The sequence below is a fragment of the Eumetopias jubatus genome, unplaced genomic scaffold, assembly GCF_037043125.1.
Source record: "Eumetopias jubatus isolate StellerSeaLion01/CBP00866 unplaced genomic scaffold, mEumJub1_p1.0 scaffold_16, whole genome shotgun sequence".
In the NCBI taxonomy this organism is placed as follows: Eukaryota; Metazoa; Chordata; class Mammalia; order Carnivora; family Otariidae; genus Eumetopias; species Eumetopias jubatus.
The window spans coordinates 36,381,848-36,406,642 of NW_028274822.1; the positions used below are offsets into that span (position 1 = coordinate 36,381,848).

The following is a 24,795-nucleotide window of genomic DNA, read 5'->3' on the forward strand; positions in this document are numbered from 1 at the left end:
TGCTCTCTCTCTCTCTCTCTCTCTCTCAAATAAATAAATAAATAAATAAATAAATAAATAAAATCTTTAAAAAAAATTCCAGTGTAATTTTTCACAGAAATAGAACAAACAAACCTAAAATTTGTATGGAACCACAAAAGACCCCAAATAGCCAAGGAAATCTTAAAAATAAGGTTAAAGCATCACACTTCCTAATTTCAAACTATATTACAAAGCTATAGTAATCAAAACAGTATGGTACTGGCATAAAAGCAGACACAAAGACCCCCATCATAGCTACCCTTTTTCTGCTTTTTCTTCATTCAGATCACCAATAATCATTGGACACAGAACATATTTTACTTATTCATGACCTCATCTCACTAAAATTTAAGCAGCAAGTGGGTGAAGATTTTCCACTGGTTTTGTTCAATGTTTATCTCCTAAAGTAAAAAAATGCCCAGCTCACAGTAAACCATCTATGAAAGAATGAAAGTGGTATTTAATTCTATGAGGCACTGTCCAGCAACTCTTTGGTGTTGTCTCTATCTTGTTGGGGTTCAGAACCCATTACCCCAAGATGTGCCACTTTGGAATGTAAATTGTTTTGAGCTGAAAACAATTAAGGCCCAAAAGACTCATGAAGAAACTTCGACCTCCCACTAACTGCCTAAAAGAATTTGGATAGAGGACCTGCTCCCACAGATAGATATCACCAAAAATAACTACAGTATAATATAAATAAGAGGTGGTAGGGAGGAATTTAGCAAAGTCTGTTTGTTAAAATTCCTATGTCCGATTGTTTCTATATGGCCCAAAAAACATTTGCTTACCAAACATTTATTCCTTTTCATCTTCCTATGAATTGCTTTCCTTTCCTTGAAAGTCCTAGACCTCTACTCCCTTCTCCTTAGTTCGGAATGACAAGCATAACTCATTTTGCTTGTCTTTGGAATCTCTCACATATATGTGGATTCCCCATATGTACCTAATTAAGTTTGATTTTTCTCCTCTTAATCTGTCTCATGTCACTTTAATTCTTAGACCAGTCAGAAGTCCCTTGAAGGGTAGAGGAAAATTTCAAAATACGGGGGCAAAACCCATTAGCTACATCCATGCTAAGTATCTTTTCCAATATAAAAATGCTAAATAAATTGACCTTAACAAGAGTTTTAAAAAATAAGCCTAAAAATATTTGAAATTGCCTCCATCCAACCTATCCTTCCTAATCATTTGTAATCTATCTTCATTTCATCATCTGAAGAACCCAAATATTTACTTTCTTCAAATACAAAGTTTAAAAAAATATACAAACATATTTTATGGAAAAGTCAAGGAAGCATAATATACACCAAATGTATATTGGACCTCTCATTGGGTTCTTTGTGCCACCTCAGTTCTACTTCGGTATCTTTGGAAGTTCTTTACTAAGACTAGTACAGCAAATTATAAAGAATCCTTAATGTTGGTACCAAACTCCAAACCCCAGAATTAAGGCAGTAATTAGAAACCCAAGGTAGAAGTAATAGACAGAAAGACGCATATCTATTCCAGATCACCAAGAGCTGAAGAAAATAAATTTAGGACTGCACACTCTAACTTTTTGAGTTTCAATCACTTACCAACAACACATGTATATGTAATTATTATTGACCCCAGTGACTTTCCTGGCTAGTATATTATTTTAACATCAACATAAAGATTCTACTTTTAATTGAATATTCAATTGCATGGATTATAGTTACTGTAATGTTTTGACCAAGTCCCTTACAATTCGTATTTGTTAACACCAAGTTAAAAACACTGTTAATGATAACACACTGGGGTGTATTTACCAATCAAATATAGATACTGCAGAAACACTAATTTCTTTTGATATAACCAGGAGCTATAATGAAGGAGGAAAGCAGTTTATGGCTGGAGGGGCATATTTTATTTGCAGATTTAACCCATAAAATGACAACATGGCATACTCATTCGTTTACACATAAGGTATAAAAACATACCTTGCGCAAAACAGCCCTGCTGAATCATACTGTGCAGGAGACGCATAACTCATAAAGACAACAGTAAAAAGATGACGTTTAGTCATCTTTGATGATCTGTCCTCACATGACAGAAACATCTAGGACTGGGAAATATCTCAATCACATTTCTCTAATTGTTTAGGCAAAGCACTGAAAATCTGTCTTTCAATAGTGTGAAAGGAATACCTGATTATACGTACATACTTTTTGGTCTTTTACTATTGAAAGCTCTATATAAAGGCTAGGGGGTGTTCTAGGAAGTCATCTGTGTAACAGGAAAAGAGATCCAGATCCAAAGACACATAATTAAACCCAATGATTCATAACTATCCTTATGCTTTTTAGCAAAGATTCATAGCAAATTTACATTTCATTGCTTTTGTGTCCTACGGACATATAAAATGAAAATATCTGAGACTGGATGATAACTGGTCATTATGTGGAATAGGTGGGGGAAATGGGTAATACTAATAACCTTGCAATTCATTTCAAATTGGAATTTCTTTCAATGTAATCACCACCATTTCCCCCATATAATTTCAACTCCTCACTTTTAATGGGAAGATGAGTATTTCACATTAATTTTCAAAGTAAGGGAGAATGTAAGAGAAAAGGGAGGATGTAGGACTTCTACGTGAAATAAGGAATAATATGACCATATGAATAAGTGAGCATACAGGGCTGCTTCGACCAAGAGCACAGGTTCAGTTTTTTACCTATTAACTTAATCAGTGCCACAGCAATACACTGCCCCCCCCACACACACCATTTATACTTATCAGAACAATTAATTCCATTGGTCATAAAGTTAAGGAATAATAACTAAAACCACATAGGTGGTTATGAAAATGATTACACTAACAAAGCATTTTATAAGCTGATAACCTTCAAATATCTCCTCTATCACAAAATTCTATCACTGCAAGCACAGGGTTTTATGAGACGACTCATCCCAATTTCCTGACTTCCTAATTCAGCCCGGTTCCCAATGCACATATTCTCTTTACGTCCTTCCTGATATATAAGGAAAAAAATATTTAATGTGCACAGTGCATTAGTGTGCTTTCATCCACAGTGTATGTGCATGATTTTACTTGATTGTCACCCACCTATCAGAGATAAATGGTAATTATGTTTAGAAAGTGCCTAACACTAAACATTGAGCAGCAAGGAATGCAAAAATATCCCTCCCTCCACATGACACTGTAATCCCAGTACTGTAACTCTATAAGGAAAACTGATAATATAATTTAGTAATTTCACTGGGAGCTAAGTAGACCGTGCAGAGAATGATTCTGCCAAAGTTAACAGCAATGCCTCAAATAATGCTATCAGGAATCCTAGCAAACAGACAACAAGACTTGCTCTGCAGGCACCCAATACAGGGATTGCCCTCCTTTCCTGTAACACTCCTCTAAGGAAAGTGATGTAACTTACCAGGAAAAGATCAGGCTGGGACAGTCAACCTAAACCAAAGAACGAACCAGTTCTGTCACACTTCTCAACACAGTTATTGAACTGGGAACACCACCACAACGGTAAAAGCTCCACAGCTTCTCCACCCCCAAAACAATCCAAGAACTTCAATCCTGCCGGTGGTGACCCAAAACCCGCATGTAAATCAACACTACTTCTAGCAGCAATGATTTGCAACGCTTTTTATTCCGTAACCAGCATCACCAGACCCCGTTCAGCCCCACACCTCTCCGAAAACCGCAGCATGAAAGTAAATTATCACTGACAGGCCTTCGAAGATAGAAAAGGGCCCTTCTTGTTCCCAACAACGCAGACCAAGGACAGTCCTAAACCAAGACAAAAAGGCTCCCTGTCCAGCCAACACCATTCCCTCCGCAGAGGCTCAGCCGGACCGAGGTCACCACGGTCAGAGGGACCCTCCCAGCCCCCCGCAGGGCCACGATTCTAGGCCATCTTTACAAAGCTCACCGCCAAGGAGGGCTGGGAAACATCAGTGCTGATTCCCCACACCTAGTGCTCCAGCCTGGTGACAGTATCAGGCTCTCTGCTACCTAACACCCCAGCCAGGGGAAAGCCCGGCACCTACACGGCGGCTGGAAAGGACGGCCCCGCCCCCGGGGACAGCATCGAGCTTCGCCCCTCCACTCAGAGTCCCACGCGACCGCTCGCCGGTCGCCGCACCCGGGAGGGCGCCGGCGCCCCCTGCCAGGCGGGCAAAGGATACAGTCCCGGCTCCAGAACGCCGCCGCACCCCGGCGGGAGGGGCTCGCCACGTCCGCCATCTTGAAACAACCGCCACTCCGGGCGTCGCGCCGCGGCCGCCCCGCCCCGGCCTTCAGGCCCAGTCCCCATTGGCCGCACCGCGCAGAGGCCCGCCCCCGTTTGCGCGGCCGGCCCCGGCGGGGCGTTAGTGTCCCTGTGGGGGAGCCGCTGTGTCTCGGCTTCGTGGCGTGGAGCGACCGCCGAGGCAACGGGAACAAGTGTGCCGCGGAACTACTACTCCCAGAGCAGCCCAGGCCTTCCATCTCCGCCCCGCAGCGCTCTCAGGCGCCAAGCACTACAACTCCCGGCATGCCGTGAAATTGATGGCCGAGCCTCTGGGGCGGTGTCCAGCCCTCCCACCCGCCCCGCTCTCCCGCTCCGTCCCCGCCGCTGCCCCCGCCGCGCGCGGAGCGGGGACGCGAGTCATGGAGGAGACGCCGCCCCCGGGCTGCAGCAAGCCGCACCTGGAGAAGCTGACCCTGGGGATCACCCGCATCCTAGGTGAGGGGCGCGGGGAGCCGTACGAGGCGACGGCGGAATGAGGGGATGTACACTAGAAGCAAGGTGGGGCGACGCGGGCCCTGTGTGCCAGTGGGCATCAATGCGGTGACTTCCGTTGTTTAGGAGGAGAGGGCAGCCGGGTGCGTGACTAGGCCAGGGGAGCGTTTGCGGGGAGTGTTCGGACGCCGAGCTGGGAAGCCCAAAGTCCCCCCACCCCAACCCAGTCCCACTCCAGGCCCCAGGAAAGACGCAAAGGTGCGCAAAAGGGAGACAGCAGGCAGCTGACAGTGGGGACATTGGGTTTCCCGAGAGGCATTCTTGGCCAGTGGAGTATGCTTGAAACGCAGCCCTTCCTCGGGTAGCAGAGAGCAGGGGAACGCTGCACGCAGCCTCCCAGGGCAACAGTTCTCACGCGCCTCTGGGTACCGCACCCTAAGTGGTTGGAAGGAGTTGAGGCTTGCGCCAATGAATGGGTTTTTCCTTTACAGAACCTTTACTTAGCACCCGCTGCTGTATCACACTCGGGGGCTACAGAGATGGGGTGGGGAACCAAAACAGAGTTCTGTGAAAAAATCAACAGCCTAGGTCCTTCCAGAAGTGCGAAAGGCGACCCGTAGTCCTCTATTATAGCTCTGAAATAGCACACAGGAGGAAGTGATTGACCTTCTCTGGGGAGTCAGGGAGTTAAGGTGTATGTCCTACAGGAGATGATGCTAGATTTTGAAAGACAAATTGAAGTTAGCCAGATAACCAAGGAAGAAAAAAAGTAGCCTAAGTAGGCTGGGTGGCATGCTTTGATGCCTTCCTATCACATTTATAATAAAATCCAAATTCTGTACCGTGACCCTTAAATCCTATGATCTGCCCTCATCTGTCTTTCTGACCTATTTTTACCCTTTTTTTTTTGGCCACAGTGGCCTCCTTGTACCATAAACTCACCAAGCTTGTTCCTGCTTCAAGGCCCTTCCTAGACTAGGGGGAAAAAGTCTGGAGTTATCTTTCCCTCACTTCATTCAAATCTCTGATTAAGTATCATTACCTCAGAGAAGCCTTACCTGACTATACTTCTAGTAACACCCTTCTCTATCATTATCTTCCCTTATCCTTTATATGTTTTTTAATCCTTATAGCTTTATCACTCCTTGGAATTACTTATTTGGTTGCTTTTTTTTAATTTGCCTGTCTCTTCTGTAATAGAAGTACATGAGTTTAGGAACTCTGTGTTTTTCTCCCTTAGTATTCCCCATTGTCTACAGTAAATGCTGCAGCAAATGAGGATGAAACACCATTATATGTTCGGGAGAAATGATAAGCTTTAGAAATGAAGTTATAGGGTTGGGCAAGGAGAGATCTAATCATCAAGACCAACCATATCCTATCTCCTCATTAAAAGAGATATTCTTTTGATTAATGTTTAATCTACTCAAGAGTGGCCAACCATATTTCCCTTAAGCTGTCAGTTCAATTTAAAGACCTAAATAAATAACTAAATATTTTAAATATCATTCATACATTTAATATATTCTATTAAGCATTTCAGATATCTGGCAAACTGGTAACGCAAGGCAAAACCTACCTAAGGAATTAGCTCTGATAGTTAAGTTTATAGTGAAGCTGGCCTCCTGTAAACATTCTAATACTATTTATAAATTTAATCAAAACCTCATAATTTCAAGTTAATAACAAGCCAAAAATCAATTATATTTTTATTTTTTCACATTTGTTTTTTGTTTTGAAAATATATATAAAGAGAGGATTTTTAAAAACAAGGTGGCTGAGGTCAGTGGTGGGTGTGTAGTAAGCGAATAACCATACCAAAATCTTCTCTCTAAATGATGCGTGAAATAACTCCATAACTATGACAATTCTATTGAAAACCAAGCCCAATACTACTTAAAATACAGAGAATGCCAAAAGTGCAAAATAACTATGAGTAAAAAGAAAAAACTACAAATCCTAGCACTGTCCTTGCCCTACTCCTTCACTGCTAGAAGGCTCTGTGGCAAGCAAAGGCAGAGCCAGAAATGATGCCAGCAAAGAGGTTAGTTGAAGCAGCAGAGAGTTTAAAACTGCAGTACAACAGTAACAACAACTGAGTAGATCAGAGCAGGGCTGCAGGAAAGTGACTTCAAAGTAGGTGCTATTTAAAGTGTTGGCCGTGCAATTTAAAGGGACATATATTCCAGAGGAGAAAATGTGCAAAAAAGAAGGAAGAGTCCTTTGGCAATTGATAAAAGAGCAAAGAAAAAGGAAAGCTCACATCTCTCTCCTATTCACAACAAGCCTGCTAAAATATCTGGACTTTGCTTCAACTGACTGGAAAGGCTTTCATTAAAGTAGACATCTTGTTAAACACCACAATTTCACAAAAGGAACAAGAGCAAATAGAGAACAAATGCTAAAATCAGGAAATGAAATGCTAAACAATCAACTGAGGAAAATTTTTTTATGATGATAAACTGTTTCCTACTCAGTGGAACAAGGAGTAGGGAAATGTTACATTTTGATAACAGATTATTAAATATAGTGTGTAAGATCTACCTGAGATACAACAAGATCATTTTCAGTTGACCTTTGAACAACACAGGTTTGAACTGTGGGTTCATTTGTACATGGATTTTTTTACAGTACAATAGTATAAATGTATTTTCTCATGATTTTCTTAACATTTTCTTTTTTCTAGTTTATTGTAATAATACAGTATATAATACATATAACATACAAAATATGTGTTAATCAACTGTTTTATGTTACCAGTAAGGTTTCCCATAGTAGGCTATTAGTAAAGTTTTTGGAGAGTCAAAAGTTATACATGGATTTTCAACTTCATCAGGGGTTGGTTCATAACCCCTAACCCCTGCATTACTCAAGGTTCAACTGTGTAATATCTCTCTCCATCTTAGTCGTCATTTTTTTTTTTTTGTAATTCTTGTTTTAAATCATTTTAATCTTTTCAGCATGATAAGTGTATTCTTTAATCCTCATCCTCTATTTCACCCATTACTCCACCTACCTCCCCTCTGGTAACCATCATTTCTCTATAGTTAAGAGTCTGTTTCTTGGTTTGTCTTTTTTTCTTTCCTCCACTCGTTTGTTTCTAAATTCTACATATGAGTGAGATCATATGGTATTTGTCTTTCTCTGACTGATTTCACTTAGCATGGTACTCTCTAACTCTGTCCATGTTGTTGAAAATGGCCAGATTTCATTTTTAATGGTTGACTAATATTCCATTATATATGTATATCACATCTTTATCCATTCATCAGTCAGTGGATGTTTGGGCTGCTTCCATAGTTTACCTGTTATAAATAATGCTGCAGTAAACATAGTAGTACATGTGTCCCTTTGAATTAGTGTTTTTGTATTCTTTGGGTAAATACCCAGTAGTGTGATTACTGGATCATAGGGTAGTTCTATTTTTAATTTTTTGAGAGACCTCCACACTGTTTTCCACAGTGTCTGTACCAGTTTACATTCCCACCAGTAGTGCAAGAGGATTCCTTTTTCTTCACATCCTCACCAACGCTTGTCATTTCTTGTGTTTTTTATTTTAGCCATTGTGACAGAAGTGAGGTGATAACTCATTGTAATTTTGATTTGCATTTCCCTGATGATAAGTGACGATGAGCATCTTTTCATGTGTCTGTTAGCTATCTGTATGTCTTCTTTGGAGAAATGCCTCTTCATGTCTTCTGCCCATTTTATAATTGGATTATCTGGTTTTTGGGGTGTTGACTTTTATAAGACGTCTGCCTTTGGCTCAGGTCCTGATCCCAGAGTCCTGGGATCAAGTCTCACTTCGAGCTCCTAGCTCAGCGGGGAGCCTGCTTCTCCCTCTGGCTGCCACTCCCCCTGCTTGTGCTTTGTCTCTCACAAATAAATTAATAAAATCTTTAAAACTTAAATGTGGAAATTCAGGTGCGGGAGGGGAAAAGCAGGGTCAGTCAAGCCATCAGTTCCCCTGGTTGCCCAGGGCTTTTAAAAAGGGGAACTTCGCAGGTGGGTTGCCCTGGTTCCTAGTTGTTTAGCTAGTAGCTGTGTCATACAGCTGGCAATTTGTTTATTTAAGATGGATGTATTTGAAATGGAAGGGTTGGCAATCAAAAGCTTCATGTCAGGTACTTATATTAGGTGTGTGTCCTCCAGCAACGCTAGACACTAGAATGCCCTGTGGGTGTAGTCAGATGTCATCATTATGCAACCAGCTGGATTGTTAACAAGGAATTCTGTATTGTTCTGTCCTACAAAAGTTGGAATAATAGGCTGCTTAAGACTGATTGAAGCTAGGCTCTGTATTTGCATAGGATAATTGATAAAGGGCTTTGCTGAGGGAAACACGAAGACTTTTGCACATAAATTCTTAACTAGACCCATATTTGGAGTAAGCCTAGATACTTGGAGTGGCCTAGCCTCTTAGCCTCAATGTCCTTGCTATAAAATGTGAATAATAACATTTACTATTCGCTGTCTTAGCTTTGGTGGTACATTGCCAAATGGGACCACCCCTGAAGGGACGGACAGGATCTTCCATCCTAACTAGTCAGGGGCATAGCAAGGACTTAGCCCAGGTCTAAGGGCTTGAAGCTCATGGTGTTTTTCCACCATAGTACAATGGTTCCCAATATCTTAGAAAGGACATTAAAAAGAAGGCAGAAAAAAAAAATGTGTATATGGTACTTTTTGCTTTTCCAGAGCACCTTTACCTTTACTACTTCTGCTTCCCTTATCAAGGTGAATATTATTATAAATATTGTCTCTCTGAATGCTAAGGAACGTGAAGACTCATCTAAGGTCACACAACTAGTGAATGCTTAAAGCAAGGGTAGAATATGTGGAGTCCAGAATTCTTAGCCTCCTATATTGAATTCTATTGCTGCATCTCAGGATTTGAACTTTGTGATAACCTGGAGGAAACATTATGATGCATAAAAAGGACACTAACATGATTACAGAATCAGTGAACCACATTGTGATATTCTGATTTATAAGAAATCAGCTCACTCAGATGACAGCTGATCCTTGAACAAAGCAGGATTAGGGCTGTTGACAGCCCCCCGCAAAACAGTGCAGTAGAGAATCTGTATATTAAACTTTTAACTGCCCCGAAACTTAACTAATAGCCTAGAGTCGACCAGAAATCTTACTGATAACAGTTGATTAACACATTATTTTGTATGTTGCATGTATTCTGTATTCTCATAATAAAATAGAGAAAAAATGTGATTAAAATAAGAAAAAAATACATTCACAGTACTGTATTTATTGAAAAAAATAGGTGTTCAAGTGGACCCATGCAGTTCAAACCCATGTTGTTCAAGGGTCAACTGTGTATTTTTTCTTAGTCCACAGTTGCTGGCTTACAGCTCCCAAAACCCTTGGAATTTCCCAAGTGTTGAGAGTGGTAAAGATCTTTCATTAAGTTAGTGAGGTGACGTTTGGAAAGCACTTAAGGATGAGGACTGGTTGCCAGTGGATCCAACCATGTGATTAGAGGGTTGGTACTTTTAGTCCCATTCCCTGACCTTTAGGAAAGGAAGAGGGTCTGAAGGGTGAATCAGTCCTCAACGACTAATGATTTAATCAACTGTGCCTATGTAATGAAGCCTCCGTAGAAACCCAGAAACTTCCAGGTTGGTGAACACATGGAGATGTCGGGAGAATAGCCTGCCTAGAGAGGGCATGGAAGCTCCACACCCCTTCCCACATACCTTGTCCTAAGCATCTCTTCCATCTGGCTGTTCCTAGGTTATATTCTTTTATAAGCCAGTAATCTAGTAAGTAAAATGTTTCTCTGAATTCTGTGAGCCACCCTGGCAAATTAGTGGAACCTGAGGAGGGGGTCTTAGGAACCTCCTGATTTATAACCAGTCAGTCAGAAGTACAGGTGACAGCTGGGCCTTGACTGGTGTCTGAAGTACAAGGAGAGGGGGTCTTGAGAACCCCCAATCTGTAGCAGGTCGGTCGGAAAGCACAGGTGAAAACCTGGACTCGTATCTCGTGTCTGAAGTGGGGAGGGTGGCAGTCTTACAGACTGAGCCCATAACCTGTGGTATCTGATGCTGTCTCCTTGTAGGACACCAGGATATCCGAGAATTGCTTGTTGGTATGAGGAAACCTCCCCACAAAAATGTTGGAGGGGTTGGGTCCAGGAGCCATTTTATACATTAAACTAGATTAGAAGTCTCTGCCTTATCCTTAGAGATTTTAAAAAATTCTTTTCAATACATTCCCTGTTTACAGTATTTACTTGTAGTAAATAACCAAAATATGGTTCAAAATAGAATATAATTAAGTATAAGCAAATGTGCATTCTCTCTCTCTCTCTCTCTCTCCCCTCCCTCCCTCCCCCCCACCCTCCCCCTCCCTCCCTCTCAAATAAATAAAATCTTTTTTAAGAAAGGGGTGGGGAGAGGAACCTGGGTGGCTCAGTTGGGTTAAGCATCTGTCTTAGGCTCAGGTCATGATCCCACGGTCCTGGGATGGAGCACCACATCAGGCTCCCTGCTCAGCGGGAGTCTGCTTCTCCCTCTGCCCCTCCCCCTGCTTGTGCACTTGCACACTCTCTCTCTCTCTCTCAAATAAATAAAATCTTTAAAAAAAAAAGTATGAACCTATGTGGACCCAACACTGCATGTGATGGGTTCGGATATTGGGAAAAGCAGAGATCATGGTGAACTAGAGTCATCTGAAATGGTTTCATGGAGGACGTGGAACTTCAGCTTAGCCTTGAAGTGTGGGTAGGACTTGGGTGGGTGGACACATTTGGGTGTGTATAATGGGAAAGGGATACAGCATTATCAAAGATAAGTACAGATTTAGTTTTGGGGCTGGGGGGCACCAGGGTGGAGACAATGAGGAAACTGACACACCTGGAACAGAGGGTTTGGACTACAGGGTGGAAGAAGTTAAGACCAGACAGAGAAGGGTCTTATCCTCCAGACTACAAGGAGAACCCAATAGATCAGATAGGAAACAAGCCTAGGTATGAAGAAAGTCCTCTGCTGGTATGCTGAGGTTGGATCAGAGCACAGAGAGTTTGTGGCTTCAGTTGCATCTACACTTGCAGTGACCATGGCCTAAAACAGTGGTGACAATGGGAATAATCTATGCAATATCACAAAGAGAAAAGCAGATAGACTTTGTGTTAGTTCGCTAGAGCTGCCATAGAATGTACCACAAACCAGGTGGCTTAGAACAACAGATTGATTCTCACAGTCCTAGAGGCCGAAAGCCTGAAACCAAAGGCTTGGCAGTGTCACTCTCATTCTGAAACCTGGAAGGGAAGAACCTGCCTTGCCTCTTTTCTAACTTCTGGTGGTTTGCCAGCAATCTTTAACGTTCCTTGTATTACAGATATACCACTCCATTTCTCCATCTTCGTGTGACCCTCTTCCCTCTATCACTCCACAAAGCATTCTTTTTATAAGGATACCAGTCATATTAGATTTGGGGTCTGCCCTACTCCACTGTGACCTCATCTTAGCTAATTACATATTCACTGACCTTATTTCCAAATCAAGTCCTATTCTAAGGAACTGGCAGTAAGGACTTCAACATATATTTTTTGTGAGGGACACAATTCAACCCATAGCAGATTTTGTGTCTTAGATTAAGGATTTCAAGGTCCTGAGTGTGGGTAAACAGACAAGTAGAGAATGTAGGAGGAGGTATTAAAGTCTGTTGAATTCCAAGTCAGGTGGCTTCTTTTTTACTTCAGAAAGAATGCTAGAACGCAGCCCCACAAAGAGATTATTTGGAGACCTTTTCCTGCTTTCAAGACTTAGAGATATGATTTATTTTGTTTTCAGTATATTTCTGGATGGAATCCATTTTTCATAGTGTTAGCCTAAACTACTCAATCTGGGATCTCAGAGTACAGATGGGTTTTATTTAGAAGAAAAACTAGCAAACAAGTTTTATATCTTGTAAAAGTTTATTGGGGTGCTATTCTTTATTCCTTTTGACCATGTCGTAAGTGAGAAGTTGAGGTATGAAATCACTAGGAATGTAGAATCTCTGATTTTTGTTTAACAACTGAAGTACTGAGCAGTGACTGTGTAGTGGGTGTTCTGATGATGTCCTTTCTACCAGGTTGATTGCATGGTCCTAGGTTGTGGGACTGAGTGCCTTTGAAGGACTGACCAGTTCTTCCTGTTTTTATCACCGTATGGGTAATAAATGCTGCTCAGAGGAATCTGATATTCCTAGGTAATCATCAACAGTCAGCCTCTAGTATTGAAATATGTGAGAGCAGGCCCACTGCAACTCTACAGACTCTCTTTTCCTCTTCCAGAATCTTCCCCAGGTGTGACAGAGGTGACTATCATAGAGAAACCACCTGCTGAACGTCATATGATTTCTTCATGGGAACAAGTAAGTGTTGCCCTTTTGAATCCTCACATCCCCACAAAGAGAGGTCAACTCCAATGGCCCTAAGAAGGAAAAATTAGGGCAGGAAACATGTCCTTACCTCAGGCCACAGCTGCCTTCTGGGTAGAGTTCACCCTTCCTTCTCTTTCTATTCTGGCCACTTAACTTCCCTGCAATTCCATACCATTTCCCAGCCTGGAGAATCTCCTCTGAGCTCCACTATCATTTGGAGGCAGTGGAACATTCAAAGTTGTATACAACAGAGCTAAAAATCCAGCAAGGAAGGAAAAATTAAATATTAATAAGCACCTGGACAGAATGTGGTTAAGTGTTACAGAGAAGTACTAACCAGATTAATAGCTACTGCTTCCCCAACCCTCCTCTGAAATTGTATTTATTCAGTACAAGTTATAAGCTCCTAAAATGGAACTAGGCATCATGCTTGGTGTTGATTCCTGGGGATTCAGTGGTAATCAAAAAACAGTTCCTTACCTCTTAATGTTACTAAGACATAGTGTAGATCTTTATGAGTGTGATTACCAAGCAGATTTAGCACTGTGAGACAGAGGCAAATGGAGCATTGTCAGGAGGCTTGACCTAGTCTGGAGGTTAGGAAAGGTTTTTCTCAAAGAAGTTAGGAGAGCTTGTTAACCAGATAGTTGGGATCTGGGAAGAAGGGGCTTTCAACCTGTGTGAAGGCTTTGAAATGGGAAAGATTAAATTTTCCAAGAGCATAAAGCTGGTTCCTGTGGCTGGTGCACAGGAGAGCAAGAGAGAGAGGTTGGCAAGGACCAGTACATGTAGGCTTCTTAGATGGTCAGGAGTTTGCTCTTTTTTTTTTTTTTTTTTTGGAGGAGGGGAGGCAGAGAAGAGAGAGAATCTTAAGTATGTGGGGCTTGATCTCACAACCCTGAGTTCATGACTTGAGCGGAGATCAAGAGTTGGACGCTTAACTGACTGAGCCACCCAGGTGCCCCTAAGCTTTTAGTTTAATTCCAATTAGTTAACATACAGTATTATATTAGTTTCATGTGTACATTATAGTAATTTAACACTTTCATACATTACCCTGTGCTCATCACAAGTGCACTCCTTAATCCCCGTCACCTATTTAACCCACCCCTCCCCTCTTCCCCTCTGGTAACCATCAGTTTTTTCTCTATAATTAAGGGTCTGTTTCTTGATTTGTCTCTATCTTTTCTTCCCCTTTTGATCATTTGTTTTGTTTCTTAAATTCCACATATGAATGAAATCATTTGGTATTTGTCTTTCTCTGACTTACTTCACTTAGCACAATATACTCTAACTCCATCAATGTCCTTGGAAATGGGAAGATTTCATTCTTTTTTATGGCTGAGTAATAGTCCATTGTATAAATATATATATGCCACATCTTGTTTATCCATTCATCTATAGCTGGAAACTTGGGCTGCTTCCGTATCTTGGCTATAGTAAATGATGCTGTTATATAAATGAGGGGGTGCATGTATCCCTTTGAATCACTGTTTTTATATTCTTTGTGTAGATACCCAATAGTGCAATTGCTGGATTGTAGGCTAGTTCTGTTTTTATCTTTTTGAGGAACCTCTGTACTGTTTTCCACAGTGGCTGCACTGGTTTACATTCCCACCAACAGTGCAAGGGGGTTCCTTTTTCTCCATATCCTCGCCAAACAACACCACTTGTTGTTTCTGTGTTGCTGATTTTAGCCATTCTGACAGGTGGGAGGATATCTCATTGTAGTTTTGATTTGCATTTCCCTGATGATAAGTGATGATGAGCATCTTTTCAGGTGTCTGTTGGCCACCTGTATGTTTTCTTTGGAAAAATGTCTTCTGCCCATTTTATAATTGTATTATTTGATTTTGGGGTGTTGAGTTTGATAAATGCTTTCTATATTTGGGATACTAACCCTTTATCAGATATGTCATTTGCAAATACTTTCTCCCATTCTGTAGGTTGTGTTTTAGTTTTGTTGTTTCCTTTGCTGTGCAGAAGTTTTTTATTTTTATGTAGTCCCAAAAGTTTATTTTTGCTTTTATTTCCCTTGCCTCAGGAGACATATCTAGAAGAAAGTTGATTTGGCTGATGTCAAAGAAGCTACTGCCTGTGTTCTTTTCTAGGATTTTTATAGCTTCAGGTCACACATTTAGGTCCTTAGTCCATTTTGAATTTATTTTTGTGTATGGTGTAAAAAAGTGGTCCAGTTTTTTTTCTTTTGCATGTTGCTGTCCAGTTTTCCCAACACCATTTGTTGAAGAGACTATCTTTTTCGCATTGGATGTTATTTCCTGCTTTGTCAAAGATTGACCTTATAGTTGTGGGTTTATTTCTGGGTTTTCTATCCTGTTCTATTGATCTCTGTGTCTTTTTATGTGCCAGTACCATATTGTTTTTGATTACTGCAGCTTAAAGTCCAGAATTGTGATGCCTACAGCTTTGCTTTTCTTTTTCAAAACTGCTTTGGTTATTTGGGGTCTTTTGTGGTACTGTACAAATTGTTCCAGTTCTGTAAAAAATGCTGTTGGTATTTTGATCAGGATTGCATTAAATGTGTAGATTGCTTTGGGTAGTATGGATATTTTTAACAATATTTGTTCCTCCAACCCATGAGCATGGAATGTTTTTCCATTTTTTTGGTTGTCTTCAATTTCTTTCATCAGTGTTTTTGTTTTTGTTTTTAAAGAGAGAGAGAGTGAGAGCCTGTTAGCAGGGGAAGGGGCAGCGGGAGAGGGAGAATCCTCAAGCCAACTCCCTGCTGGGCACAGAGTCCTACTCGGGGCTTAATCCCAAGACCCTGAGATCATGACTGGGGCTGAAATCAAGAGTCGGATGCTCAACCGACCAAGCCACCCAGGCACCCCTCTTTCACCAGTGTTATAGTTTTCAGAGTACTGGTTTTTCACCTTACTGGCTAGGTTTATTCCTCAGTATCTTATTATTTTTGGTGCAGTTGGAAACAGGATTGTTTTCTTAATTTCTCTTTCTACTGCTTCATTATTGGTGTTTAGAAATGGAGCAGAATTCTCTACATTGATTTTGTATTCTGTGACATTACTGATTTCATTTATCAGTTCTAGAAGTTTTTGGGGGAGTCTTTTAGGTTTTTTATATGGAGTATCCTGTTATCTGCATATAGTGAAAGTTTGACTTTTTCCTTAGCGATTTGGATGCCTTTTGTTTCCTTTTGCTATCTGATTGCTGAGGCTAGGACTTTCAGTACTGTGTTGAATAAAAGTGGTGAGAGTGGACATCCTTGTCTTGTTCCTGACTTTAGGGGAAAGCTCTGTTTTTCCCCATTAAGGATCATATTAGCTGTGAGTTTTTCATATATAGCCTTTATTATGTGGAGGTATGTACTCTCTAAACCTACTTTGTTGAGGATTTTTATCATGAATGGATGTTGTTGTACTTTGTCAGATGCTTTATCTGCATCTATTGAAATAATCATATGGTTCTTGTCCTTTCTCTTATTAATGTGATGTATCACATTGACTGGAGAATATTAAACCACCCTTTTAGCCCAGGAATAAATCCCACTTGATCGTGGGATTTTTTTAATGCATTGTTGGATTTGCTAGTATTTTGTTGAGGATTTTTGCGTCTATGTTCATCAGGGATATTGGCCTGTATGTCTGTTTTTTAGTGATGTCTTTATCTGGTTTTGGTATCAGGGTACTGCTGGCCTTAAGGAATGAATTTGGAAGTTTTCCTTCTTTTTCTATTGTTTGAGAAGAATAAGCATTAACTCTTTGAATGTTTGGTAGAATTCACCTGTAAAACCCTCTGGTCCTGGACTTCTGATTTTTGGGAGTGTTTTTAGCATTCAATTTCTTTGCTCGTTATTGGTCTGTTCAGATTTTCTATTTTTTCCTGTTTCAGTTTTAGGAGTTTATATGTTCTAGGAATGTATCCATTTCTTCTAGGTTGTCCAATTTGTTGGCATATAGTTTTTCATAATATTCTCTTATGATTGTTTGTATTTCTGTAGTGTTGTTATTTCTTCTCTCTCATTTTTTATTTATTTGAGTTCTTTTTCTTTTTTACCTGATAAGTCTGGCCAGAGGCTTGTCATTTTATTGATTTTTTTTTTTTCAAAGAATCAGCTCCTGGTTTTATTGATCTGCTTTATTTTTTTAGTGTCTGTGTCATTTATTTCTGCTCTAGGCTTTATTATTTCCTTCCCTCTGCTGCTTTTAGGCTTTGTTTGTTGTTCTTTTCCTAGCCCCTTTAGGTGTAAGGTTAGGTTGTTTATTTGAGATTTTTCTTGCTTCTTGAGGTAGTCCTGTTTGGCTATAAACTTCCCTCTTAGAACCACTTTTGCTGTATCCCAGAGGTTTTGGACCATCGTATTTTCATTTTCATTTGTTTCCATGTACTTTTTTATTTCTTGTTTGATTTCCTGGTTGACTCATTCATTGTTTAATAGCATGTTATTTAACCTCCATGTGTGTGTGGTCCTTCTAGATTTTTTCTTGTGGTTGACTTCTAGTTTCATAGCATTGTGGTCAGAAGATATGCATGGAATGATTTCGATCTTTTTTTTTAAGATTTTATTTATTTGAGAGAGGAAAGAGAGAGAAAGTGAGCACAAGCAGGGGTGGGGAGGGGCAGAGGAGAGGGAGAAGCAGACTCCCTGCTGAGCAGGAAGCCCACCACGCAGGGCTCAATCTTGGACCCTGAGATCATGACCTAAGCCGAAGGTAGACACTTAACTGACTGGGCCCCCCAGGCGCCCCTGATTTTGATCTTCTTGAATTTGCTGAGGTTTATTTTGGGGGCTAATATGTGATCTGTTCTGGAGAATGTTCTGTGTGCACTTGAAAAGAATGTGTATTCTGCTGTTTTAGAATGGAATGTTCTGAATATATCTGTTAAATCCATCTGGTCCAGTGTGTCATTCAAAGCCAGTGTTTCCTCGTTGATTTTCTGTTTAGATGATCTGTCCATTGATGTAAGTAAGATGTTAAAGTTCCCTACTATTATTATATTATTATCATTTGGTTTCTTTATGTTTGTTAATGTTTTATGTGTTTGAGTGTTCCTATATTGGGTGCATAAATATTTATAATTGTTATATCTTGTTGGAATGTCACCTTCATTGTTGTATAATATCATTCTTTGTCTCTTGTTACAGTCTTTGTTTTAAAGTCAGTTTTGTCCAGGGCGCCTGGGTGGCTCAGTCATTAGGCGTCTGCCTTTGGCTTGGGTCATGATCCCAGGGTCCTGGGATCGAGCCCCACATCGGGCTCCCTGCTCATCGGGAAGCCTGCTTCTCCCTCTCATACTCCCCCTGCTTGTGTTCCCTCTCTCGTTGTGTCTCTGTCAAATAAATAAATAAAATCTTTAAAAAAAAATAAAAAATAAATTTTGTCCAATATAAGTATTGCTATTCCTGCTTTTTTTGACATCCATTTCTATGATAGATGTTTCTCCATCCCCTCATTCTCAATCTGCAGGTGTCTTTAGGTCTAAAATGAGTCTCTTGTATGGGGCACCTAGATGGCTCAGTTGGTTAAGTGTCTGCCTTTGGCTCAGGTTATCATCCCAGGGTCCTGGGGTCAAGCCCTAGATGGCTCAGTTGGTTTAAGGGCCTGCCTTTGGCTCAGGTTATGATCCCAGGGTCCTGGCATCGAGCCCTAGATGGCTCAGTTGGTTAAGTGTCTGCCTTTGGCTCAGGTTATCATCCCAGGTCCTGGGGTCGAGCCCTGCAGTCAGGCTCCCTGCTCAGCAGGGAGTCTGCTTCTCCCTCTGCCCCTCCCCACTGTGAATGTGCACGCGCCCGCTCTCTCACAAAAATAAATAAAATCTTAAAAAACAATAAAATGTGTCTCTTATAGACAGCATATAGATGGGTCTTGGTTTTTTATCTAATATGTCATGCTTTATCTTTTCATGGGAGCATTTAGTACATTTACATTCAAAGTAATTATTGATAGATATATATTTATTGCTATTTTATTATTGTGTTTGTTTCTGAAGATTTTCTCTGATCCTCTCTTGTCTGTCTTTGATGTTTTGCTGATTTTCTTTAATGATATATTTGGATTTCTTTGTCTTTATCTTTGCATATTTATCAGTGTTGTTTTTATATAATTTTTAATATAAAATTTTATATAAAATATGTATATAAATTTTTATATGCCATTAGGTTTGCATATAACATGATCGTTTAAGTTTGAACCCATTCTTTTCTCCTCTCTTCCCCACATTTTTGGTATATGTTATTTTATATCCTTTTTGTGAGTTCTTTGACTGATTTTTTTATAGCAAAATCCATTTTTACTCCTTTTGTGTTTCTTACCTTCATACTATCACTTTGGTCTCTCCTTTCCACTCAAAGGAGGAGTTTGCTTTTTATTATGAGAGCAAAGCAGAGCCATTGAAATGTTTTAAGTAGGGAACTATGAAGGTCAGATTTCTGCTTTGGAAAAGTCACTGTGTCTGAGGAGTAGCAGATGGATTTGACTAGGGGGCAAAAAATTACCCTGCCTTTTAATGAGTGCCTATTAACACATGTCATTCAATTTTATTTTCGTTAATCTTCGTAATAACCCTACAAGGTAGGTATTGATATTTCCATGTTATAGATGAAGAAACTGAGCCCCAGGGAGGTAAAATAATTTGTCCTGGTTCACATAGCTACCAAGCGGCGGAGCCTAAATTCGAACTCAGAGTTACCTGCCTCAAAGCATGTGCCATGTCTGCTCTGCCAGACTGCCCTCATAATGGAGGGCAGCACTGTGGCAGCCTTGCCCTGGTCAGCCAAGTATCCCACAGTATGTGTGCATGTTCAGTCCCTGCCATCAGGGCTCACCCTCCCTGGGCTGAGCCAGCAGGACCTTATCTGGCAGCTCAGTATTTGGTAGTTAAGGTTTCTCTCCTGGACCTCAGCTCAGCCAGCACTCCGACTTCTTAGGGGCTCACTTAGCTCCCACCCCCATTTCCACTCAGTTCATAATAGAAAAGAGAATTCTAGAACAGCGTATATCTTTTGATTCTTACTGGCTGATTGGACAGAGCCTGCTTCCTGAGCAGCTGCGCCAAACCTGGCCTTGTTGACATTGTTACAGCCCTCTGATCCTTAGAAAGCTTAAGTCAGCCCTTTAGGGAGAACTGCTTCAGGGTATTTTTGTGAAAGGGAGATCTTGGTATTTTCCTGTCTGCCTAAGAGGAGGAGATTCCTGGGTTGGAAACCTGAGTTCATAGACCTGGATGGGAGGATGAGAGGGTAGGAATGCCTTGTCCTGGGTGGAACACCATTAAGTTTATGTCAAATTATGTCACTTACTTAATGAAGTAATTTCTGAGGCATATTCCTTGTGTCTTACAACAGATATTCCCCCAGGACTCTCAAAGATGACTTTATTCATTTGTCCTAGTTGAACTTATACTGTAGTTTATTCACTTGGAGCATGGCTGCTTTTTAGGGCTAGAGTTTGTCTCTGATCTCATTCAGATCTAATCTGCCTCCTGGACAATGCATCTTTATCAGGTTCTCTTCAGTTTAGACTGACATTTAGGGGAAAGTAGTTATAGAGCTGGCTAAATCGCCACTGGAGATCTGAAAGAAGTAAAGGGTAAGTGTGAGAGAGAGATTTTTAGCTAACTGAGACCATCAATGGAACATTTTCTTCAGACATACTCAGTTGGGGGAATTTCTGTGAAAGCACCCAGAATAGTAAGATAAATTGATTTGAAATTTTCCATTGAGTCCTTTATTTGAGATATCCTATTAAAGTACAAACAGTATTAGGATCAGTAATAGAAATTTGCTTGTGTGGTTCCTTGGTTGAGCTTTTTGGAGGCCTGTGGGATACTAAAAAGCTAGTGTATGGACAAAGACAATAGAAGGAGTTTGGGGTGTGTACTTTTGTGTTAAGACTCAGTTTTTATCTAACACTTCAGATTATTCTGGACAAAACATGGTCACTACAGAAAATGTGGAAAACACAAAAAGAATTAAAAAATGAAAAGTCCTCTAGGACTTCACCACATAGAGGCAATCACGGTTAGTATACTTATAGTTGTGTGGGTGGATGGAGGGTGACCAGTGAGTAGTGTCTAGGGACCCCCGAAGAATCCGTAAATGGGAAGTGGTTCGTGGACTTCCTGAAATGTATGTCAAATTTACTAATATGTACCTTTTTCTGCAGAGCTATTTCTTCCAATTTTGAAAGGGATTTATAACCCTTAAGAAAAGGTTTTTGTAATTTTTCTTTATTATTATTTTGTGTTTTACTGAAGCATAGTTGACACACAGTGCACATTAGTTTCAGGTGTAGAACATGGTGGTTTGACATGTTTATACATTATGCTATGCTCACCACACATGTAGCTCCCATCTGTCACCATACAGGGCTATTACAGTACTGTTGATGGTATTCCCTACGCTGTGCCTTTTATCCCTGTGACTTATTCATTCCATACTGGAAGCCTGTACCTCCCCTTCCCCTTAACCACTTTTGCCCATCCTCTGCCCCCCCAGCAATCATCAGTTTGATCTTTGCATTTATGGGTCTGTTTCTACTTTTTCTTTGCTTGTTTGTTTTGTTTTTTAGATTCCCCATTTAAGTGCAAAGATGTATTTATCTTTCTCTGTCTGACTTACTTCACTTAGCATAATACCATCTAGGTCCATGCATGTTTTCACAAATGGCAAGACTGCATCCTCTTTATATTCTTTTTTATGGCTGGGTAGTATTCCATTGTACATATATACTATACTTTCTTTATTAATCCTGGCTTCCATATTTTGGCTGTTGTAAATAATGCTGCAACAAATATAGGTATACCTGTATCTTTTTGAAATAGTGTTTTCATTTTGTTGGGGGGGGGTGGAGGATACCCAGTTCTGGAATTACTGGATCATAAGGTAGTTCTATTTTTAATTTTTTGAGAAATCTCCATACTGTTTTCCACAGTGCCTGCACCAATTTACATTCCTACCTATAGTGCACTGAGGTTTCCTTCTTCTTCACATCCTCACCAATACTTGTTTCTTGTCTTTTTGATTCTAGCCATTCTGACAGGTGTGCAGGTGATATCTCATCATGGTTTTGATTTGCATTCCTCTGATGATAAGTGATGTTGAGCATCTTTTCATGTGTCTCTTGGCCATCTGTGTCTTCTTCGGAAAAATGTCTACTCAGGTTCTTTGCCCATGTTTTAATTGGATTATTTGGGAGTTTTTGGTGTTGAGTTGTGTAAGTACTTTATACATTTTAGATATTAACCCCTTATTTGATATACCATTTGTGAATATGTTTTCCCATTCAGTAGGTTGCCTTTCATTTTGTTGACGGTTTCCTTTGCTGTACAAAAATTTTTATGTTGGTATAGTCTCAATAGTTTATTTTTTGCTTTTGTTTCCCTTGCCTGAGGAGACATATCTAGAAATGCAGTAAGTTTTTCATTCAAGATAGAGATAACTTTATGTGTTATTTGTTGGTACCTACTTTTGTCATTTAAGCAGTGGAGGGCAGAAGCTTTGAGCCTGTCTGAAACTCCTTTACTCCACTTATTTATCCTGGTGGTTACTAAAGAGCATGTTTCCACAGGAGCAGGCTTGGCAGGGCTCCCTGACTTGTGCCTGCCCCAGAAAGTGCCTATACGAGAGGAGCAGGAGGGTCCCCAGGGGCTGATGATTCCCACTTTTCTAGAGAACTAATCCTAAAGACTTATCTGCTTGGAGACACGCCAGCCAGGGCCCAGTTGCCATGTGGTACACCTGCTGTCCCTAGCTGTGTCAATACACCAGGGTGACATGGGCCCTCCAAGAAGAGGCCCACTGCTGCTGCTCTGTCCCTTTGGGCAGATGCAGCCCTCAGGGAAACCCACTGACATAAGATACAATAGTAAGGCTGTGGAGGCACTGATGTGGGGAGAACAGCCTGGATGGAGTAGGAAGGAGTCTTCCAGCAGCTCTAGGCCCTTGGCTAGATAATACACCTTCTCTGGGTCTCAGGTTCACCATCTATAAAAGAAGTGGTTTGAAATCAGTGTTATTGAAGGTCCCTTCATCCAGTTCTAATATTTTGTGATTCTTTGGTGAAAACCCAGGAAGAAAAGGCTGAAAACTAAAACTTAAATAACCAGATACCTGCTGCAGTCTCCTTAGGTTAGAGGAATAAGAGAACCACTTCTTTCCATTTTAATGTATTTCACCCGTTTTTGTTCCTTAAAAAGCACTTTCAGTCCGCCTGATTTGTGCAGTTGTATGATTCCTGTATACCGTGCCTGCTTCCTGCCTTTTGTGATGATGGTAGTTAGTAAGACCTAATGTCTGTACTGAGCTTTTCATCTTTCAGGCACAATGAAAGCATCTGCCTCCTCATACTCACAGCATCCTGGTGTCAGGAGAGTTCTATTATTAAGTATTTCAGTGACATTTCATAGTTGCAGAGTGTTTTACAATTCTTGATTGGTTAGACTTTCAATCCCCAGATAAAAATTCAATTTACTGATGGTGAAACTATGGCCTACAGAGACCAAGTGATTTGGCAGAATATCTCCTCTCTTTGTAGGCTCACTTTTTCTACAGTCTACAGAGAGTGGGTTCTGAAACTTCTTGCAGATCTGTCCCTCACATGCCCTGCTATAAGCCTCTGTAGTGGGAGGGTGCAGCCTGTGACACCTTGTCACCAGGGAGCCCTCACCTCGTGCTCCTGCTCTGCTCTGGGAGCCCTTCTGTGCTCTCCACAGCATAGGCCCTCCCTCTCTCCAGTGCTTTGCTTCTTCCTGCTACACTGGCAGCTATCCTAGAGGGTCTCCCCATCTGTTTAAAATTCAAAACAAAACCTGTAACCTTGTGTCTTCCTCTAGCGACTTGGCCATTTGTGTCTTTGCACAGCCAAGCATGTGGAAAAATGGTCTAAATCAGGGGTCAGCACACTTTTTTTTTTTTTTTTTTTTAAGGATCAGAGAGTAAATATTTTAGGTTCTGGGGCTGTATTCTGCCTCAGCCAGTCATCTCTGCAATGGTAGCACTGAAAGCAGCCATGGGCAGAACTGAAATGCATGGGCGTAACTGGGTCCCTGTAAGACATTTGCAAAAACAGGTGGCAGGGTGGAGATATTCAGGGGCCACAGTTTGCTAACCCCTGGTCTAAGTTACCAACCCCTTCTTTCACTTCCCAGTTAGTCTTCATCCTTCCACAGCCTCTCTTTCTCCACTACCATTCCGTGGACACCACTCTCACAAATCACCAGGGACCACTTCACTGCTGAATCCATCTTCCTCTCACGTGGCATCTCCTGCATTTCTGTCCACCACTCCCTTCTTTGCCCAGCCCTCTCCTTGGAGTCTGTGGCACCACCTTCTACCCCCATATCTCCACAACACTTACCCGTTACTTATTTAAATGTCTCTGTAGAAATTAGAAATGTGTTTGGCTCAAGGAAATACAATATTAAACTAAACAAATAGGGATTAATATTTCTTGCATAACAAGACCTGAGGTGGACAGTTGCAGTAGGTTCATCAGCCCTAACATGTTAAGCCATTATTACTAATTCTCTCAGCCTTGTCTTTTAAGGGGCCAAATGACTGCCACAGTCCCACCTATCACCTGCAAGCTCGGGGCAGGAAGAAATAAGGGAATTTGCCAGCCATATCTCTCACCTCTTAACAGGGGAACAAAAATTTTTCTAGAACTCCCCCCTCCCCCACAATTAG

At 40.9% G+C, this 24,795-nt stretch overlaps 2 protein-coding genes across 4 annotated transcripts in view; one reads left to right on the forward strand and one right to left on the reverse strand.

Moving 5' to 3' along the window:
* KIAA1328 (KIAA1328 ortholog) overlaps positions 1-4,507 on the reverse strand; it is a 362,056-nt gene extending 357,549 nt beyond the window's left edge. For both annotated transcript variants that reach the window (XM_028098399.2, XM_088019426.1), the window contains exon 1: positions 4,207-4,507. In XM_028098399.2, the coding sequence (XP_027954200.2) occupies positions 4,207-4,507 (301 nt within the window). The remainder of the gene's footprint in view (positions 1-4,206) is intronic.
* The window catches only part of TPGS2 (tubulin polyglutamylase complex subunit 2), a 59,335-nt gene continuing 38,923 nt past the window's right edge, over positions 4,384-24,795 (forward strand). For both annotated transcript variants that reach the window (XM_028098398.2, XM_028098397.2), the window contains exons 1-2: positions 4,384-4,745; positions 13,042-13,121. In XM_028098398.2, the coding sequence (XP_027954199.1) occupies positions 4,568-4,745; positions 13,042-13,121 (258 nt within the window). In that variant the 5' untranslated portion in view covers positions 4,384-4,567. The remainder of the gene's footprint in view (positions 4,746-13,041; positions 13,122-24,795) is intronic.